We start from the raw sequence: 20,160 nt of genomic DNA on the forward strand, positions 1-20,160 counted from the left end.
CAGGAAAACAGGGAAATAAACCTTGTGATAGAGGGGTGTTTAACCTATATTCTCAAGCAAAGAGCTCCATTTGAATATGTGTTTCTACTAGCCTCCATCTAGCTCTGCCAGAACAGAAGCAAGTGTTAGAATTTAGAAAGGAGAAATATTTTCTGCTGCTTCAAATTTATTAATCTGATCTCTTGGTTTATGCAATGCAATTCTAAAGAATATTTTCAAGTGACTCTAGTTGTCTCTCTGAAAACACTAACTGGGTGCTCTAGTATGGTCATGAAGGTCAGATATTCAACTTCAAACACTTGCAGTGTTTGAGTAAAAAACATCCTCCAAACAACACAGAACCTATAGCAACTTATTCTTGTCTTTTCAAATAATTTTAGAGAGAGATAAGTGAATGATAGGAAACCCCCACTGCCATACAGGAAAGATAACAAAATGCCCAGCAGGGAGTGATGGGAACTGCTCTATATGCTTCCCATTAATTTCCCTGCATGAGTGTGTAATCTGGATTTTAAATGAAAACTGACTGCAAGGCCAAACTCTCCTTTAGGAATAATGTGTTGTTCTGGATTTAACAGTGCTGTAAATTCCTGAGCTGAAATTTTCACATTTCAACTACATTTATGAAAATAGAAACTTCTAGACATTTTAACTTAAGTTCAATTGGTACTGTGATCCTTCTTGATCTAGAAACAACCAGGATTCAAATGGCCTCCTAACAGGTTCAGCCTAAAGCTCTGAGGAAATCTAATGGCTACCAGAGTCAAAATTCCAGGTTTGACCCATTTTTAAATAGGACAGGAATAAAAGTCACCTGCTAAGTAAAGATCTGCAGCTCCTTATAGACTCTAGTTCAATTAAGAAAAATAATGAAAATATTTTGCCTTTGATGTTTCTTATCACTTATTTGATGAGTTCTCCCAGTGCACTTGTAGTTTGCCATAGTGATTGTTCCACATCGTTGTCCAAGCCAGGAGTAAGGCCATTGCCCACCCCATTTCAGTGTGTCTCTTCCTTTTTAGTTTAATCTGCCTGGACTGTTCCCGAGTGTTTTCTGCTTGGATTTCTGTCCCTACAGCTGGATCCACCTCTCTTGTCCCAGGCTGTCCTGAGCAGTGCCTGGTGTCAAAACCCAGAGCCCACAGCATCTCTCTCCTGTAGATGTGGTGCATGCCTTGGCTGACCCTGTGGTGCCTGACATGGGAAACCCTTGGCCCCAGCCCTGCAGTGTGTGCCACAGTCCCTCACTGGCTGTGCCTTCTTTTGCCTGGGGGCCAGGTTACAGGGAGAGGAGGAAGGAAGGAGAAGCAGTGCATGGCTACTTTTACCCCCCTTGCTGAGCATCTCTTGGCAGCAGTGCTGTAGGCTTGGCAGTGGTGGCACCTGGGGACCACAGAGGAATTACATTAAGAAAGACAGCAAGAGAGACAGAGAATGGGAGATATTTTAACAGGAACTGTGTAGGGAGAGAATGCAGCCTGGGCAAAGGGATGGACACAAATAGATGAAGGAAGGAAAGATGGGAGAATGAAAGTGGACCTGTGTCATCTCACACAGTCTCAGTGGATAGATTACTAGCACATATTTTGGAAACTAAGCGCTCTTTGTGTGTTGGTGGTGGTACTTCTGCAGGGATACAGCCTAAGGAAAACATTAGCCCAAGGATGTAGTATTATATTACATTATGCATGTGTAACATTCCCAGGGGCCCAGTGTTAGCATGGGTTTTGATATATGTGTACAGCGTGCTGCGTGGAGACACCAGTGTAAGCTATCCAGGGTGTGGGAAGCAGGTTATCCCTGACAGAGGCACATGTCAGGGTTAATGAGCCTTGCTGGGAAACCATCATTCTGCTCCTGTATCTGCACATGTAAGCTGGGAGCTCATACTGTGTCAAAAAAAACAAACAGACTCATATGTGGTTTTCTGTGGTGATGTTGCAAGACAGGTGAATAGACACTTCGGGGATTTATAAAAGGCTGACAAATAATCAGCATATTCCATAGATATGGGAATTAGAGATGTGTTGCTTTGACAAAGGAGGACCAGGTGTTTCAAGTTTGTTTACCCAATTTGTAACTGTTTTAGAAATTAACCTAAAGTGATTGCCTCAAATACGCTTCCATACACTTCATAATCCCTCCCAGGCTGGTGAGGATGGGGGGGAAAGCTCTTCCTCCTTTTCAATCATCCTGCATTTATCTGTGCTATGTTAAATTGTGCTACTTCACTCAACTCTTCCAATGGATTGGAGTGGTAAGGGAGAGCAGTGGGAATGGCAACACTGGTTTCTGAGCAATGAAGTGCCCCACGATTTCTGTAGAGAGACTTAAACTATTTCCCAAGTCCCTAACCAAAAACTATTAAAAGTACATTGCTACCAGGTGTATTGTTTATCTATTTAGATTTAATATGAAGGGGCATAAGTGGTATGTGTGTAATGATAAGATTGTCAAAAGTACACTTAGTTATGTGTTTAATAACTCTGAAACTATGGCTATTAAAAATTATAAATTCTTGATTACAAAACAAGACAGCAAAAAAAATTTAGTACTTTAATTGTATTTTTGAGTGCTGCTTAACAGTTTTTTCCCTGTTTTTAACAATAAAATTTTTATTTCAGACTGAAAAATTCCAACTTAATGATAGAAGATCAATCCTATAAGATGAGTCCCAAAGCAAAGAGAGCAAAACAGAGTTTGATATCAGAGGACAAAGAGAACGAAGCCTTAGACTACTCAGTGCCCATATTCACAGGACGGTATGTTCATTTCCATTTTGTTTGGTATCTTATTTCTGACATTTTATTAGCAAATTATAAAATAAAAAATCCATTAATCTGCCTTTACACTCATGGATCTTATGGTGATAGTTTGCACTCCACATGAGTGAAAAAAGACAAAGAGAAGTCAGCTGACTGGCAGAAAATTGGACATTGTTCATCCAGAGCCAGGACAAATGGACCTACATGTCTGGATTTTGTTTTGAACACATCATCAGGGCCACTTTCTATGAAATGAAAATATAATTAGAACCCTGCCTAGTGGGAACCTGACAAGCATGTTGTCCACATTATTTAGCTTATTCTTTTGGTTTGAAGACTTATTCTGTAATCAAATATCTCTTACCAAGCATTAAACATAGAAACAATGAAACAACGTGCTAACATCTTGTCCTGGCACAGAGAAAACCTGGAATAAAATCAAATGCTTTCTCAAATCCATTGTAATGATTTATACTGATCTAACTTGTTGGTGGTATTTATTGTATGGTTACTACTGATGTCATACATCTTACTGCAGCAGTGTTCTCAGTAAAGCTGAATGTGAACTTCATGTGGAAGCCAGAACCAACATCAGGAAAGAGGGTCCCCTGCCCTTTTTGGGGTATGGCATAATGATTTTAGTAGGACTCTCCAGCAGTTCCACCATAGTCACTTGTTCAGATTAATACATACTGGGGTGTAGCATGGAAAACTGGTTCCTGGTTAGAGGCCAGGAAAATATTTTCTTGCCTACCTCCAGTTGAACAGAAGCCTTCCCTCAACTTGTCCTTCCTCTGCAGCTCAGCATTTTTCAAGGGACACATCCAAGTTGTTTTTGGGAGCCAATGCTTTTCTTAATCAACACCCAATGGCACTTCTGCTTTGTATGCCAAACTTGTGGTTTCACATGAACTGAGTTCCAGCTTGTCAGTGGAGGATGTTATTGCTCTGGCCTTCTGAGCATTTGTGATGAGAACAGTAATTTTGTTTTTTATTAACTCCCTCCCACTATTTCAGAGTATTTTTTTTCTCACCCATTGTACATTCCAGTATTGGTTTCACTGCTCTTTGATCTAACCAACACTAAGAAACACACTCCTGCCTTTTTAAAAAATTGCTTTGGAGTTGCATCTGTACCTTCTGCAATAGAAACACATAAAAATGTGACAGTCTCATGCAGAACTTGAGATAATGTATTCTCAAGGCTTCTCACTACTTTTGCATCTCTGCCAGTGTTTATACTTATGTAGCAGATTTGCAGCTCACCATCACCTGTCTCCCATGCCCTCAAGCACAAATATCCTCCCATTTTATTGCATTTTGAGTCTACACAAGTAAAATTTATAGTGTTGGGCAATAGTTGAAAAACACAACTGTTGATTAGAACTTAGCTTTTTTACAGGCCTCTGTGATCTTAGCACATCATGTTAACAAACATTAAGAAATAATTTATTTTATTTTTTAATGCATGCAGTAATATCTAACTCAATGTGATGGTGTGTAGTTTAATATATTTGTATCTGTAAAATATTTTGGGGTTCTATTTGGGACCCTAAGTTGAAAGGTACTGTCAGATTCTTATATCGTTTTTTGGTTTTTTTTCTTGTCTATCTTACTCTTTGCTTATGGCAATTCAGAAACCTGTATGTGCTTTTCTACCACTAAAATGATCAAAAAGCTTTTAATTTTGTTTTGGGATTTTTTTTAAAAAAGGTTAAATATTAGTTAAAAGAGCATATGATGACTGTAGAGTGCTCAACTCAACATGGCATGAAATGGTAACTGGCTTAGGCTTTTCACTGTTGGCATCATGCTCATGACCACATGCCAAGACTGTGGAAGTTGCATGCCACATTCCTCTCAGATATTTATTTTTGTTTGAAAGATAACAGCTGAAGCCCATTGAGCCATGTGCATGCTATATGTCATTCCCAAATTCCTCAGTGAAATGGATGTGTTGTTTCCCATGGGCAGAGAGCTGTTAAAAGGAATAGTTATTTATAAAGGTCATCTCTCTGTGGGTTTCTGGGATCTGGGTGACCTTCAGCGATGTGTCACCATTTCCATTATTTAGTTCTACTTCAGAACCCTCAGGTTCTGCTGTAGAAAAAATACTTTGCTCAGATTATTCACTTTGATTTGATCCTTTTAAACACCTGGGCTAATCCTTGCAAGAGAAAATTGTGGAGACAGCCAGACAGTATTTTAGACAGTGAAACACCCAGAGGTTGATGTAATGCCATAAGTGCTGAAGTTGCTGAATGTGGCTCATGGAACTATTTGCAATCACTAATAAGCCTATACCAAAGGACTGTAGATGGCAGATACCCTTAAAATTATATTTTGCCTGTGCCATTTGGGATTGGATCTGGTTGTGTCTGTTTGAAAATTATTTTCTACTGAAGCCCTTGAGACTTGACTGTAAAACCAACTCTTAAATGGTATGGTTTGCTGGTTTAGTGCATGTCTCTTTTCAGGGAACGTGATTCTCTTTGATCTGGAAAGATTAAAACAGGGAGAAATTATTAGAAAATCTAAATATTTAATACTGTTAATCACAAGCATCTGGGGATTACAACTGCAAATGACTAGGATGAATTCTATTTTAGTCAGAGGATATTCATCATCTCCCAAAAGATGCTTAGTGCCTTGAGAAACCAGTCCATACTGTTAAGTTGCTGAAATATTAACTACTTTAATTAAGGAGGAAATAATATCAGTTTGCTTTTGAAGAAAAATGCCATGGATTAATTTAAAATGAATGTAGATAGCTATATTCATATTAATTATACTGATTTAAAAAAATCTTTTCCATATATCTGCAGCTTTAGGTGATATTTGTGGGGATGTGCCTAAGTGGAGGGAATCTGTTGTTCCACTGATTTCTTAAGGATCATCCTCTTAAAGCAGACTGAAAATGGGAAGTTGAGTTTGAGGGGGTCAAAGCTCTATGCTGTTAAGTAAGATTTTTAACCTTGGCATTTGTTAAATGTAATTAAGTTTACAGCATATTCCACTGCTTGACTGCCTTGCATCTCACCGAACTGACTTCATAGATAATGGGCTGGCCACTTAATTCTCAGCTTAAATTCAAATTTTTTGAGTATTGAGATGTGCTATCAGATACATAATATTGGCAATCTTAAAGAAAACAGAAAAAAATTCTCCCTTCTATTTTTTGCTTTGTAGAAGTAGTGGTAAGTTTTTTATGATAAAAGAGAGGCTGTGCTTGAGTGCACTCTAGAAACAGAGGTGACGTTTCTATAGTGCTTGCAAGATGGCACTTAATGGGAACTTAAACAGAATTTGTTTTCAGTGTGCTATCTTATGTTCCCTTAAAGTAACTAAATTCAGCAGGAGGATATTAATGCTTCTTCTTAAGTCAAGGAACTCTCATGGTGTATGTACCAGTACAGCAGCTGTAATGTCCTGACAGTGCTAAAACAGTATGGTTTTAATGGTACATCCATGTGTGAGTGTGGAAACAGGATTGCACCCATTGAGAGCTCTTTTTGTCTCACCTCTGTATAAAGCCTGAAGAGGAGGCTTCAGGAAAATCCATAGCTATCTTCTTGAATGCAATATAGGATGGAATTTTCTATGAATGAAGAGGACTTTTTGTTATCTACATTTATGTTGGGGGGTGGATATATAAATCATGAATGAGGACATTATTTACAGCCATAATTATCTTGTGTCCCTTTGGCAGTGTTGTTACAAACACTGCAGCTGTAAGTTAACACCTGAAGATCTGTGGCTATGCCTCACACTCATCTTTATAGTGATGGAGGTAAAAAGCCACAGAAGGATAATGTTTAAAATGAAAATGTATATGGCATATTTAGAGGGAGAGGCCCTGAAAATGGCCATGACTTTCAACAGTAAAATACTCAGTCTTTCTGCAGAATCCCTTCCATGTTTCTGCTTTGAATACATATGAGAGTATAGTAGCATAAGAGTGTTGGCCACTGCAGTGGCTAATTTGGTAGCAAGTAGAAGTGGAACATTTTCGCAGCATTTTCCAATGGGATTCTGCTACTTAAAATTTCTTTCAGAGAGGTGAATCTCAGTGGTATCACAGACACTGAAGAAGAGAGAATTAAAGAAAGTGCTGCATATATTGCCAAGAGGAACCTTTTTGCCACAGGGGAAGGAGTTAGTGTCAAAAAGGTGGCCAAGACAACTTCTGAAGAGGAACATCATGAAAAAAAATCAAGGAAAGTGGCAATCCGGGAGTCTGCTGAACGTGTGGCCATGAAGAAAACGGTAAAAGTTTAGAAAGTAATACTTAAGCTGGAAAAGAAAATTAGTTGGTTTTTTTTTGGTGTTTGTAAAGTGCCTAGCACACCGGGGCCCTGCTTTACTCCATGGGCAATCACAATAATGGTCATAATAAACCTAAGCATTTTCAATGGAAATCTCTTGAGTTACTTAAAGGTCTTGTTATCCAGGTATCAAATGGATAAGGAGAGAAACACTGTGCCTGAGGCAGGCACCAGGAATGCTGCTGTTGTGCTGAGAGAAAAGGACAGAGTGAGGGACCAGGGGAAGCTCTTTGGTCATGCCCACACCTATTTAAATGGCACGGCATCCTTCACCTGGAGGATGAGGCAGGTGCTGGGCAGAGAAAAAAAAGGTGGCAATATGTATAAATATATATTTTTTATATAAATAAATAAATAAATATTGATCATAAGTAGGTGAATGGGTAATTTCTAGGCTTTTGTGGCCTGAGAACAAGTTTGTCCAAAGTGTTCACCCCAGAGTTTTAATCACTGGGTGTAAATTAGGACAGAATTAGGTGTAAATTCAGAAAGAACATCTGGAGCTGAATCTCTAATTGTGTGCATTATTGTCCAGCTTCTTAAAAAATAATACTCAAAGCATAATTACAGATATGTCATTACCAGACCAGCAGGGCATCTAAGTGCAAATATGTTTCATTTAGCAAATATGTTACTTTATTTCTATTACTATACTTATATGTATTATTTACTTATATTCCTATCCTATCCTATCCTATCCTATCCTATCCTATCCTATCCTATCCTATCCTATCCTATCCTATCCTATCCTGTCCTGTCCTGTCCTGTCCTGTCCTGTCCTGTCCTGTCCTGTCCTATCCTATCCTATCCTATCCTATCCTATCCTATCCCATTACTATACTATTGCTATATTTTATTATTTGTTGTTTTGAGCAGAAGAATTGGCAATATGCTTAAAAATATCCTTATGACATAAGATTGGAAAGGGTGTAAACACTTTCAAAGTAAAAAAGTGAAAATCATCTCAAAAATTGAGAAACAATGAGGGTGAAATTTGATAACAACCAATGGAAATTGCTATATGCAGAAGGAAAAGAACAAGTAAATGAGGAGTGCCTGGCTAAGTAGAAGTACCTCAGGATCTGAGAGTTATAAAAGGTCACAAATTTAATGTCAGTCAATTTAATGACAGTCATATAAACACAAATACCAATTTAGAATATTAACAGTAACAGTAAGGGGCAGTTATTTAGTTGTGTTGGAGTCTGTTGGGTCTGTGATAAAGAGCAGTCACTGTCTGATGAATGTTGAGGACAAATAGAACCTGTCCAGGACTGAGAAACCATTGTAAGGAAAATTGGTATTGCCCAGTTTATAAAAGTCCTTTTTTAATAATCGGAGTATAGGGACCTGTAATTCTCCATATATGTGGAAGTTAGGGCAGAAGATAAATAGTTTAGTTTCAGAAAGCTATATTTATTCCATATTAGGAATTTTTTCCAGCTCTGTGGATAATCAAGCAGTTGAACCTGTTACCTTGGGAAGGTGGATGATCCCATCAGGAGGAAAGGTTTCAAAGTAGCTCTTTCACAGATGATCTAGGCATAGAGAACCTTGCATTACAGCACAAGTACAGGAGACATCTGAGTTTCAGGCCTATTTCACCTTCCACTCTGCATTTAAAATAATAAATAAGTAATTAAATGTGGAAAAATATTTTTACTTAAAATAGTTTTGAGAGGGAAAGCCCTGTAAAATCAAATCTAGTTATTTTGGAAGGAGAACTTCTGGAAAATGAAAACTTTGTTTCCTATGTTCAGGTGAGATAAATACGTTAAGTGCTTCCGTATGGATGCTTAAATAAAAATTGCAGGGGGCTTTGACTTTTTCTTTTCTTTGTTTTGTTTTGGAATTAGTTTGCACTTCTAACTGCTGCCATAATCAAGTGTATAATAAAGTCTTTCTTTTCCAGCTAGAAGAGACTCAGGCTTTCCATAAAAAATTGAATAAAGATAAACTGTTACATGCTCCTGAGTTTATCATTGAGCCTCGTTCCCACACTATCTGGGAAAAGGAAAATGTTAGATTTAATTGTTCCGTGGCTGGCTGGCCAGAACCTCGTGTTACATGGTAAGTTTGTATCCCTGGCACTGAAAGTCACCACTTAATCAGAGACTGAAGTCATCTCAGCAAAGCCATTTTTCTGGAGAGATATGAGTTAAATAAAAAATAAAAATCAGGTGCTGATGGCAGGCCTGTCAAACACCTTTCAAGTTGCATTGTGCAGAAAAAGAGCAAAATGAAGTAATATGAAGTAATAATGATAATAACACAAATAATTATATAATTATTATAGTAAATATAATATTTAAACTATTTGTGTAACAGCACTAGGAACGCATAGACTTTTTTTTTTATTTGGTAGCGACATCAAATATATTCCTTCTGCTGATGAATAAGGAAAAACAGCAGTTTTATTTATCATACTCTCTTTGATAGTGTTTCCCAAATAGTTGAGTTCAGTTTTACAAGTAACATGAATGTCCCTGAAGCATTAAAGCAGGTTTTGGTCAAGAACAAACTTCTTGGCAGCTGAGCAGTTATAATGCTGAATCTCCATGAAATAGAAATCCCTTGATGATGTTGTGAAATCTCAGTAGTGATGATGTGCTCATAGCAGACACATTGTCAGTGTTTGAAGTCAGTCGCTTCAACTACATCTGGAACCATCCAAATAAGATGAAAGCTTTGGGATTATTGGAAAGTTTTACAGAATCACAGAATATGCTGACTTGGAAGGGAAACGTACTGTATCATAATGTTATGTTATAATCATATATTGCAATTTGCTACTTGAATTGCTTAAGGGACTCTGCATTTATTTAGGTCTTAAAAACCTTAATCTCAGGGCTTGTCAAAAATTGCTAGTAAGAGGTGTATTAATAGGCTAGAGCTGAGTCCATAAAGTCACTGATCTCTCTTCTGTGACTCTGACAGCCAAGCTCTGCGTGAACAGAGTTTTCCCGTCCTGTGAAGTGTTACAAGTGCCCCGTGTTCACATTCCACCTGGAGAGGACTCCAGACAAACCCTTTAGATCTGGTCTCAGCTTGATAGAAGCAATGGCCAGCTATGCTCACTGCTTTAGTCCAGCTCTCTAACCTGAATCCTACCCAAGAATTCAAGAGCTGTGTCATTTTCACTTTGGTTGAGATTCACCTTATCCCCAAAACGTGACATGGTTAAACTGAGCTTTCAGCTGTCTGTCTTTGCTCTCGCTGTGAAACAGCCTTTCATCTAAGTGCTAAATGTGGATGGTGGAAATTAATACATCATTTTACTGTACATTTGAGTTCCAAAGGGATTTCAGTTTGCCACAGGCTACTAATGGAAAAAAAAAAGATATCACATCCTTTTCAGCTGGTGTCTTTGCTCTAAGATATAGGACAGTGCTGACCTGGATCCATCAGCTTTCATTCAGCCTTTCTAATAAAATGTCAGTAGGGTACTGCAAACAGTCATTCTTTTTATAAGCAATGAAGACCTTTTCATGCTGTGCCTGAAAAACTATAAAGCTTTATGAACTCTCTCTAAAGAAAATCTGCCTGAAGCAGCTGCTCTGACTCCATTGGAAAAAAAAAAAGCATATGGAAAACCCAGGACATTTGAAACCAGTAGAAGAAAGCATAAACTATCAGTGGCTAATGACAGTGGGAGGTTGCAGTCCCACATTAGCTAATGACTTGGCTGCTCTGGAATTTGCATTTCCAGAAATAACAAGTGGACCTTCTAACACAAGTCCTATTATTTCTGTAGATTAATATAAATAAGCAAAAATTGAATCAATTCCTTTTTACTAACCTGATAATGAAGACAAAAGCAGTGAAAGTCTTCTTGCTGCTGGCATGACCCAGTAAAAGCTTGTTTCTGCACAGCACCCTGTGCTAGCAAACAACTTTGCTGCCATAGGATCCAAGAGTTGCCCAGCCCTTTGGAAAAAATTTAAAGATGCTATGAAGTTAAGTCTTGTTTACAGGATTTCATGTTCCCTGGAAAATATTAAGAACTGATGGCATTATTCTATTTTCTAAAATATTTTCTAAAATATTTGACACATTAGATGTAATATAAAGATGCCCTGATATACCAGGCAGTTCAGTCTGGGGGGCACCAGTTCACAGATGAGGTGAAGAGTGGTGGTGAATGTGTTAGTCTTGCTGGACTCGTATTATTCTTTGCCTAAGTCAGGATAATAGAGTAATGAGGTCAGGCACCTCTGCAAATGATTGATGTGCAGAATAGAGAGTACTGCCCTGCATCGAGTCCCTTTTCATAAACATTTTGCTGAGAGGGAGATGAGGATAAAAAGCGTTAGGGTTTATGGTCCTTACTGACTTAAGGGCTTGGAAAACTCTCAGTGTATTACTATGCCCAAATATTTGTAGTCAGGGAACTATTCTTTATTGTACGATGGTGCTGAATGACAGTTTTCAGATTTATTGCCGATCTAGCTTCATTTTGAGATATACTCAACTGAAAATATTCTTGGTGAAATTAAAATCGTTAATTACTGATTTGTTTGGTGAAGTGGGGCAAGCCATTGACACCAGACCAGTTCCTTTTCCTGACTGAAAATAAAGAAAGGTTTAAAATATAAAAACTGAAATGATAAAGCAAATTTCTTTGTCTGGTTATCTGTTGTGAGAAGAAAGATTTATTTAAGCTACATCAGAGTAAAACATGAAGACACTTTTATGTGTAATCTTTTATAATTTCACTTTCTTTATGTGTATATGTCTTATGAAGAGCAGGGAAAGCTATGTAAAGTAGGACACTCTCTTAGGAAACATTTTTTCTTTATGGACCTCAGATCAATTCCAATTGTAGTGAATACAATTCAGAGTGCAGTTCATTTATTAGACTTCTACTGCCAGTCTTTTCCATATTTCCAATACCTTCTTAAGACAGGTTTCAGTCAAACTTTATGTAGTTACACTATGTATTGTCCAGAATGAGTGACATTTTATGCAGCAGTTGAAGAGGAAGAATTTATTATGCACCACACTTCTTCCCCTATGAGTGTCTCAAGCTGTTTGTATAAATTCTGAAATTAGCTGTACCAGTTCACCACTGATCAGCACTGGCTCATTCATTCCTTCAAACTGGGACAACTGGGAATTTTGAACAGTAAACCTTTCCTACCTGAAGATACACTTGTGCCAGAAAACTCTCATAGTGTATTCACCGAACAAAATATTTATGATAGCTAGTACGTAAGGCATCTACAAAATTTTTATTTGCCATTTACAAAACTCTGAGATGTTGCTCACGATTCCTCCTTTCTTTTACAAATAGCAATATGAAGTTTATAGTAATATGAACTGATTTTCATCCCACTCAAGACTATTTTCTTCTTTTAATTTGAGAATAAAATCTAGCTGGGGCAGGTCAAAGAGAAAAAGAGAAAGGTTTCAAAGATATGCAATGTCTTCACAGGGAGTTAGACTACAGTTTATCTAGGAGAAACAAGCAGAAACTGATGTTCTACTTCAAATATCAAACACTTGACCTTCTAAAGTATAGAATGACTTCTCTTTGTGACATACTGCTTATTTACTTTTCCATAGGTACAAGAACAATGTGCCCATTGATGTACAGGCTCACCCTGGCAAGTATATAATTCAAAGTCGATATGGGCTGCACTCTCTGGAGATCACCGAGTAAGGAAGTGCTAAATAATTTAACAAACAGCTTAAGCTGAAATGTTACTATAGAATGAGACCTGCAAAATGTGAACATAGCTCTTGGGAGTGTAAGAGATATCAAGTCAGGTGATATCAGGGATATCAGCTGTGGCAAATGCTGTCTACTAAATGTTGGAGCAGTTCTGGTTTACCTCAGTAGAGGACATGCAATTTACCTGAGTTATTTATCTGGATTATTTATCTGAATATTCTGTCTGGCTAAGTCAGAAATGTGGGACATCAATGATTATTTTTTTCCATCTGTCTGCTTGATGAGTACAGTTGAAAATGTAAAAATATGTGAGTTAACTGTTTCTGAAACATAGCAAAGTTTACAATTCTTACTGAAACAAGAAACAGAACTGAGATGTCCTCACTTATGCACAAGAAAGATCTTTAACAGTACTCATCTTCCAAGTGGGGTATCTTTGCACTCACTTTGCATTAAAAACACTGAAAACATGAGACCTAATCAACAACTACCTGGATTTGACAATTTTTTAATGGCAGGTGCCGTTTGAAACCTACCATTCCTACAAGTTCCATGTTAGGCATCTCTTCATTAAAGACTGTAAATTAACAATGAATATTATCAGATTGTTTTTCCTACTTATGCTGTATTCCCAAATTCAAACCTGTAAGTGATATTTGAAAATAGACATTTATTTCAAACTTTGGGATTTAACATGGAGAAACGCTAAATGGCTACAATCAGTCCAGAGTCCAGTGTGTTTGTCTCCCAGGCTTTTACTTTATAGACTTTACCCAGATTTCTGAGGGTCTCCTTAATCTAAAACACCAGAGGAGTTTTAGATTATCAGTATTTAGATTATGGCTATGCCATGGAGTAAATGGGTGCTCTGCCTAATCATTTCTATAATTTCAGATGTGAATTTGATGACACTGCCCAGTATCATGCCTCTGCTATGAATGTTAAAGGAGAAGTTTCGGTTTATGCTTCCCTCGTGGTAAAGAGTAGGTTGCAAAATATTTCCTTCAAGGCTTTTTTTTGTTAAGATTCACAATACCAGCTTTGGTTTTGTGGTTCACAGAGCCTTTACCTTTTGGAGATAGTGACCAGGTTTGTCTTTTTCTGTGTAGGGTACAAAGGAGAACTTGATGCAAGTCTTTTGCATGCTAGAAATCTTTCCCTCTCTCCATGTAAGTTGCAATATGTTTCTTTGACACTTCTATTTATAGTTGTGACACCATGACACACGACTAAGCAGAATATTTAGTAACATTATTTTAAAAAGAAGCAGGTCTGATTTACAAGGGTGTAAAGGAGCTCTACAGTTTTGGATGGTGTTAGCCTCAATAGTGGGGGGAAATGGCATTGCCTTCTTGGCCTGTTGGCTTACATAAGAAACATCCTGTTAATATTGCACTTCACTATGAAATAGAATCTGTCAAACAGAGAACCATTTCCTCTTTTGCAGTATATAAAACATGGCATGGGGAAGTATGTGCCTACATAGAGTAGGTGACTTAACTGTTGTCTGCTGCTTATGTGGTTTCATAAGCTGTGAAAATGCACAGAAAAAATTAAACATCCAGAACACAATTAGATTATTTTGGGATATGTCAAGGTAAAAATTGTAGTTGGTTTTATCTGAGAACCTCACATTTTAACCATATGGCATCCATGCTTCCATGATGATAAGACAATCCACCCACATATGCCATGTGAGTGAAGGTGCCCTAGGAACCCCATGAAATGTTTGATAGATGAGACTTCCATATATCTAAAATAAAATTTGGGATCTATCATTTTTTTATGGTGAAGAAAGATCACAATTTGCGTATATTCATTGATCACAGGAAGAGGGAAAGTTATCTGTGTAGGCTAGTTGAGTAAAAGTAGAATGACCTTAGTTTTTATGAGCTGAGCTGTTTTCAAAGGAAACGTGGACAACCCTCTGCCATGTATGTACAGTACAAGTAAAAGATTCTTAGGATATTCTGTCTGGAAAACTGCACCACTTGGGACACACAGCATTCAAAAAGATAAATTCAGGAACAAGAATGGAAATAGGCAACCTGAATGCCTGGGGGATTGGAGAGCCCCTTTTATATTAATTGTAGCCCCCACAAAGGCTTATTAGCTTACAAAAGCCAAGGCTGAGTGGACACATGAGTGCTCTGAGACAGAGCAGGGAGTCAAAATAGGGAAAGAGAAGAACCATATAAGCTAAGATCAACTTGACCTGAACAAATAATTAATCACAAATAGAAGTCTTTTAAAGTTATAAAACTAACCTTATGATAAAACACTGGATAAGAAATTTTGAAAATTCTGAAATTAAATTTTGCAGAAGCCTCTCCCTGCTAAAATGAACTAGCTGTAAAACTAGAGCTGTATGAATGAAGAAATAGTCTATTCTCAATAGAAAGGACTTGGGTTATCCAACACTGCAATTACCTCTGAAGATGATGACTTTACATACACATTGTTCCTCTTTATACCTTGAACTTTTCCTGGGACTGTATTCATAATCACTGAGTACTTCTTATTGCTACTTTTGTTACAGAAGGAAAGAAAAACAGATTTTTTTTTTTTCTTATACAGTTGCCGTTACCCCTCATGGCTATGCTTCCAGGTTTGAAATCAGCTTTGTTGACAAGTTTGATGTAGCCTTTGGGAGAGAAGGCGAGACAATGAGTCTGGGCTGCACAGTTGTCATCAATCCTGATATCAAGCGCTTCAAACCAGACATTGAGTGGTACAGAAATGGTGAGAATGTTTGACAAGAACAAATATAAACTTCTTCCATGTAAATTTTTTACTCACTTCAGCTTATATCAACATTATGATTTGGTCATCACTTTCTCAGGTTTTCCAATGATAATATTTTCTCTTTTTCAACTAAAACTGTTTCATAATTTAGCATTTTGATGTGAAACCACAGAAAACTGAAAAAGCACTGTGAAAATGTCTTCTAGCGATTCTTTTATTTCTTAAAAAAAAAAATTAAATTAGAAGCATGTTTATCAGAGCAAATATCTATGTGGTCCCTTTATAGAGCTCATTTAGCTTTTACTATTTATTTATTTATTTATACACCAAGATATGTTTTAAGTAGTTGCACATTGTTCTGTAACAGCTGATAAAAAACTCTTGCTTTCTGAAGTAATGCTTTGAAATCAAAGTTGTCATAAGAGCAGAATTAGATGTTATTTATGACTGTTTTCAAAGACAGAATGTTGTCTAATAAGAGTGGTCTCTTTTGTATTTCCAATCTATCCCAAGATATTCTCAGTACTCAGAATCTATTCCTCAGTAGATCCTGTTGGTTCTCATCATTAAATTCTCTAATTCTTAGGTGTTCTTATTACGCCATCCAAATGGGTCCAGATGCAGTGGAGTGGGGAGCGAGCTTCTTTAACCCTGACTCATGCAAACAAGGAAGATGAAGGTCTTTACACGCTTCGAGTGGCGATGGGAGAGTACTATGAAGAGTACAGTGGTTATGTCTTTGTTCGAGGTAAGATACTGTCTTGTGCACAAAACTCACTACAGAGCTGATGAAATCGTGGTGGCAAAATCAGCCTCAGGTATCAGAGATGCTTCCCCTCCTGCCCCACCCCTCCTAACAGTAAAATAATAATTTTCTGCTAATAGATTCTAGCAACATACATTCCGGTCATTATCTCTGGAAAAATACATGCCTGTGTCAGGCTTTGGTGTCATGAGCCCAAAGGCTTCTAAACTCCACTGACGAGGAGGAAATTTAGGGTATTATGTTCAGAGTGCTGAACATCAGTCATAAGGAGGAAAAATGCACATAATAAGTGACAAATGGTTTTTTTGTAACCATCCTAGTGCTAGCTAAACTGCACTATTTTTATCAAGATTTTCTGAGTAGTTTGAGGGGTTCTCTCTAACACACACTGCAGGAAAAAAATACAGTGGAACAGAAATGAAAAGATCTACACTTGGAGAAGCATGATCTCATGCAGCAGAATAGGCTGATGTCTGTCTGGAGAGCTGCTTTTCAGGGAGGATCCTGGTGGACCAAGGTGGACATGTGCCCTTGTCACAGAGACAGTGGCATCTTAGGCTGCATTAGGAAAAACATTGCCAGCAGCCTGAGGAGGTGATCCTTGCCATCTACTCAGCCAGCACTGGTGGGGCTCATCTAGATTGCTAGATCCAGTTCTGGGATCCCCCATACAAAAGAGACATAGGCTCACTGAAGTGAGGCCACTGAAGGGATGTGGAGCTGATTTACATCTTGGAGCATCTTTCACACGAGGAAAGGCTGAGAAAGCTGGGACTGGTCAGCCTGGAAAAGAGAGATCATGGGAGGAGTTTATCCATGTGTTCCTGATGGAGGGGAGTAAAGAAGACACTGGAACAGGTTATCCAGACAAGCTGTGGAGTCCTAATCCTTGGAGACACCCAAAACTTGATTTGACATGGCCCTGGGCAACCAGCTCTGGCTGACACAGCTTTGAGCCAGGGGTTAAACTAGACAATATTTGGAGCTGTCTGCCAATCTCAACCACTGTGTGATTCTCTGAAGTACTGCAGTGAAGAATAGAATTGAAATGTGTTTTTGTGAATTTTGTTTGCTTGTACCATCAAAAACTTCATTGAATATCCATTGAGAATTATTTCTTTAAAAGGAGCCATGATTATCATGTTGTGTACTGATTCTATACCTGTCCCAGCTGCTAAAAGCAGCTGAAGTGTGTAATCCTAATTCAAAAGGCTCTGGAAATTCTTGGCTCTGAGACAGACCATGCCCAGAATGGCTTCTTGTTGCCAAATCCAGCAGAACTGTGTGAGATTACAACCTGCTCGGAAAATACAGCTGAAGCAGATGTTCTCATCACCTGAAGAAAGAGCCTATTGAAATGAGCTTCTGTGACAATAAATAGGACTTGTCTTTTTTTTTAATTTTTTTTTTTACATTGTGCTGCCATATACATAAATCATCACCTCAATCCTATTTCATCTTCTGGGAACAGAGGCATGACCTGACTGAACCCACCACCCCTTTCAATACAGCATTTCCCTTGTCATTGGGTGTGTTTACCAAATTCTATCTACATTAATGATATTCTACATTCCTATTTAAATAGTCTTGATTGGCTACTGTATTTCTCATCACTTCTCCTAAACTGTAGCCAAATTTGCTTTAAATGACAGCTCTGGTATTTAAGCTGGGGCAGTTGTCTTTTTGTGCCACACACAGAAATCTGTGTATCAATGGAAGGGAGGCTCATAATGTTACATGTTCAGATGGGCTTTGAGAGCACCTGTGACTCCTCTGCCATGGCTACAGGTCATCATTTGCCAGCAAGCCATCAGGGATGAAATCCAAGCCTCTTGGAGGCTGATCAGCCATGCTGGTTCTCCCAGCTGTTTCCCAGTCTGTCTTGGAAAGCAAGTGTTGTCTCATGTTCTGCCAAGTATGGGTAATTAAAACTTTTCATAAAGAGATCACTGAAGACATATTGTCATTACTGTTAATATTCTTAGTATTCTGTGATGTTAACTGGATGGTTTGCTCTGTATGCTACAATTTTCAAAAAATGCATTAAGTTACCTGTAATTAGAACCTGGACTTGGCAACTTTGGTGCAGCTTCAAAAGTTCTGTGTGATGCTACTCTGCCTATAAGAGAAGACTCTGTAAAGTGTGGCTGGTATTTTTGTGTTTTGAAGACTACTGTTTTACTTATTGAAACATATTAAATACTCTAATAAGGCATTTTTTTCATGAAAGTCAAAATCATGAAAAATTTGGTTTACTGTATGTTGTAAAACAAAAAATTGAAATGCCTTGAAACATTAAAACTTTTTGAAAACTCTGGTTTATATGGAATGTATAAATAGAATTTATTAGCAATTTTTTTTTAGATTCAGGTATATATATCTTAGGTCTTCATTTGAAGTAGTTCACCATTGTACAAATTGATGTTATTCCGCAGAGAAACAACACGTCTTATCTCAAAGTCTTTCACAGAATCTTCCTGCAAGGGTTATTTTCCTTTGCATGAAAATTACACCATCTCACAAATCAGACTCTTTGTAAACAGCAAAAATTCCTCAGTACCGAGCACTATGCTTTATTTTTCAAAGCTTTAGATAAGACATGTCCAGAAGCTGATGCAGGAGTCAAGGCCCTTTGACATCAGCATTTGTGGTAAACACTTGAAAGGAACAATACACTTATCCTTATGAAGGTTCTATTTCACAGTGATAATGTATGTGCAATATAATTAAATTTCAAAAGGTTTTGGTACCTTTGCAGCTCATAGCCAACCAAAATCAAACAATGAAGGACTATGAGTGGAGATAAGATATTTAATTCAGTATTTTTATATCCAGTGGGTGAATACTTTTGATCCAACTATTGTCTGGCTGCCAAGTTTTTAGTTTAACAGTGTCTCTTGCAGCTCCCTAACCAGAATGCATGGTACTAATTCTATTTAAAATGTCTAGGTGAGTTACATTTACAGTATGCTGTAATAAAGAAAACATCTGTAAATGTTGCAAAGAAAAGTCAAAACCTAGAAAAACACTAGCAATATAAAAGCAAATACTTTTTTGAAGCCAATAGGAACACAATTTCATCCTTAAAGATTAATAATTGGGAAAGAACTATGGTTCACATTTGCAAACATACTTCTCCATCCTCATAGATGCTGATGCTGAAATCCCTGGAGCCCCTGGTGCACCACTGGATGTGCAGTGCTTAGATGCCAACAAAGATTATGTCATTGTCTCCTGGAAGCAACCTGCTGTTGATGGAGGAAACCCCATCCTTGGATATTTCATTGACAGGTCAGTGAGTGTGCTGGACTGGAGAATTTGTTTTGCTGCTCATTCTAACTCAAAAAATCGAAAGGCACATTAAAAAAAAAATGAGATAAAACAGTAGTTAAATATTTTCATTCTTGTTGATGGCCAAAAGAAATTTTTGTTCTGTTTTGTTTTGTTTTGGAATGGCTTTCACATCTTGCTTCATTTAATTGCATAGAAAAGATTCTGTGAGATCTGCACTGCTCAGCTTCCTCTGAGGCTTGAGAGCCCTCAGGATTTTGTAGTGCTTGGTAGTTTTTGCAGCTGAGGCTCCTTCAGTACCATGGCTCTCTTGCCTCTCTCCTAATAATGACTATGTATCAGAAAGCAAACTATTATCTCAAAGGGACTTGGATTTCTTTCCCAAATGCTGTTATTCCAGCTCTTAGATTCACAGATTTCAAGGAAATGATTTTTTTAAAAATATGTAACCTTTATATGTTACACACAGTGGCAGAATCCTAGAAGCCTATGATTTAAGAAATTAAGTCAGTATTTTGAGACTTGCAGTGATTTTCAGTGCTGGTAATATTTGTTTGAATTTCAGTAATAGAGTCCATCACATGAGGTTCCTCT

General features: G+C 37.7%; 1 protein-coding gene across 1 annotated transcript in view; it reads left to right on the forward strand.

Annotated features, from left to right (window-relative positions):
- MYOM1 (myomesin 1) overlaps positions 1-20,160 on the forward strand; it is a 69,106-nt gene that overhangs the window by 5,749 nt on the left and 43,197 nt on the right. The window contains exons 2-10 of the mRNA XM_062501082.1: positions 2,625-2,762; positions 6,821-7,031; positions 9,003-9,160; positions 12,656-12,748; positions 13,659-13,747; positions 13,874-13,933; positions 15,342-15,506; positions 16,096-16,257; positions 19,425-19,566. Coding sequence (XP_062357066.1) covers positions 2,625-2,762; positions 6,821-7,031; positions 9,003-9,160; positions 12,656-12,748; positions 13,659-13,747; positions 13,874-13,933; positions 15,342-15,506; positions 16,096-16,257; positions 19,425-19,566 — 1,218 coding nt within the window. The remainder of the gene's footprint in view (positions 1-2,624; positions 2,763-6,820; positions 7,032-9,002; positions 9,161-12,655; positions 12,749-13,658; positions 13,748-13,873; positions 13,934-15,341; positions 15,507-16,095; positions 16,258-19,424; positions 19,567-20,160) is intronic.

The sequence above is a fragment of the Cinclus cinclus genome, chromosome 1 (assembly GCF_963662255.1).
Source record: "Cinclus cinclus chromosome 1, bCinCin1.1, whole genome shotgun sequence".
Classification (NCBI taxonomy): Eukaryota; Metazoa; Chordata; class Aves; order Passeriformes; family Cinclidae; genus Cinclus; species Cinclus cinclus.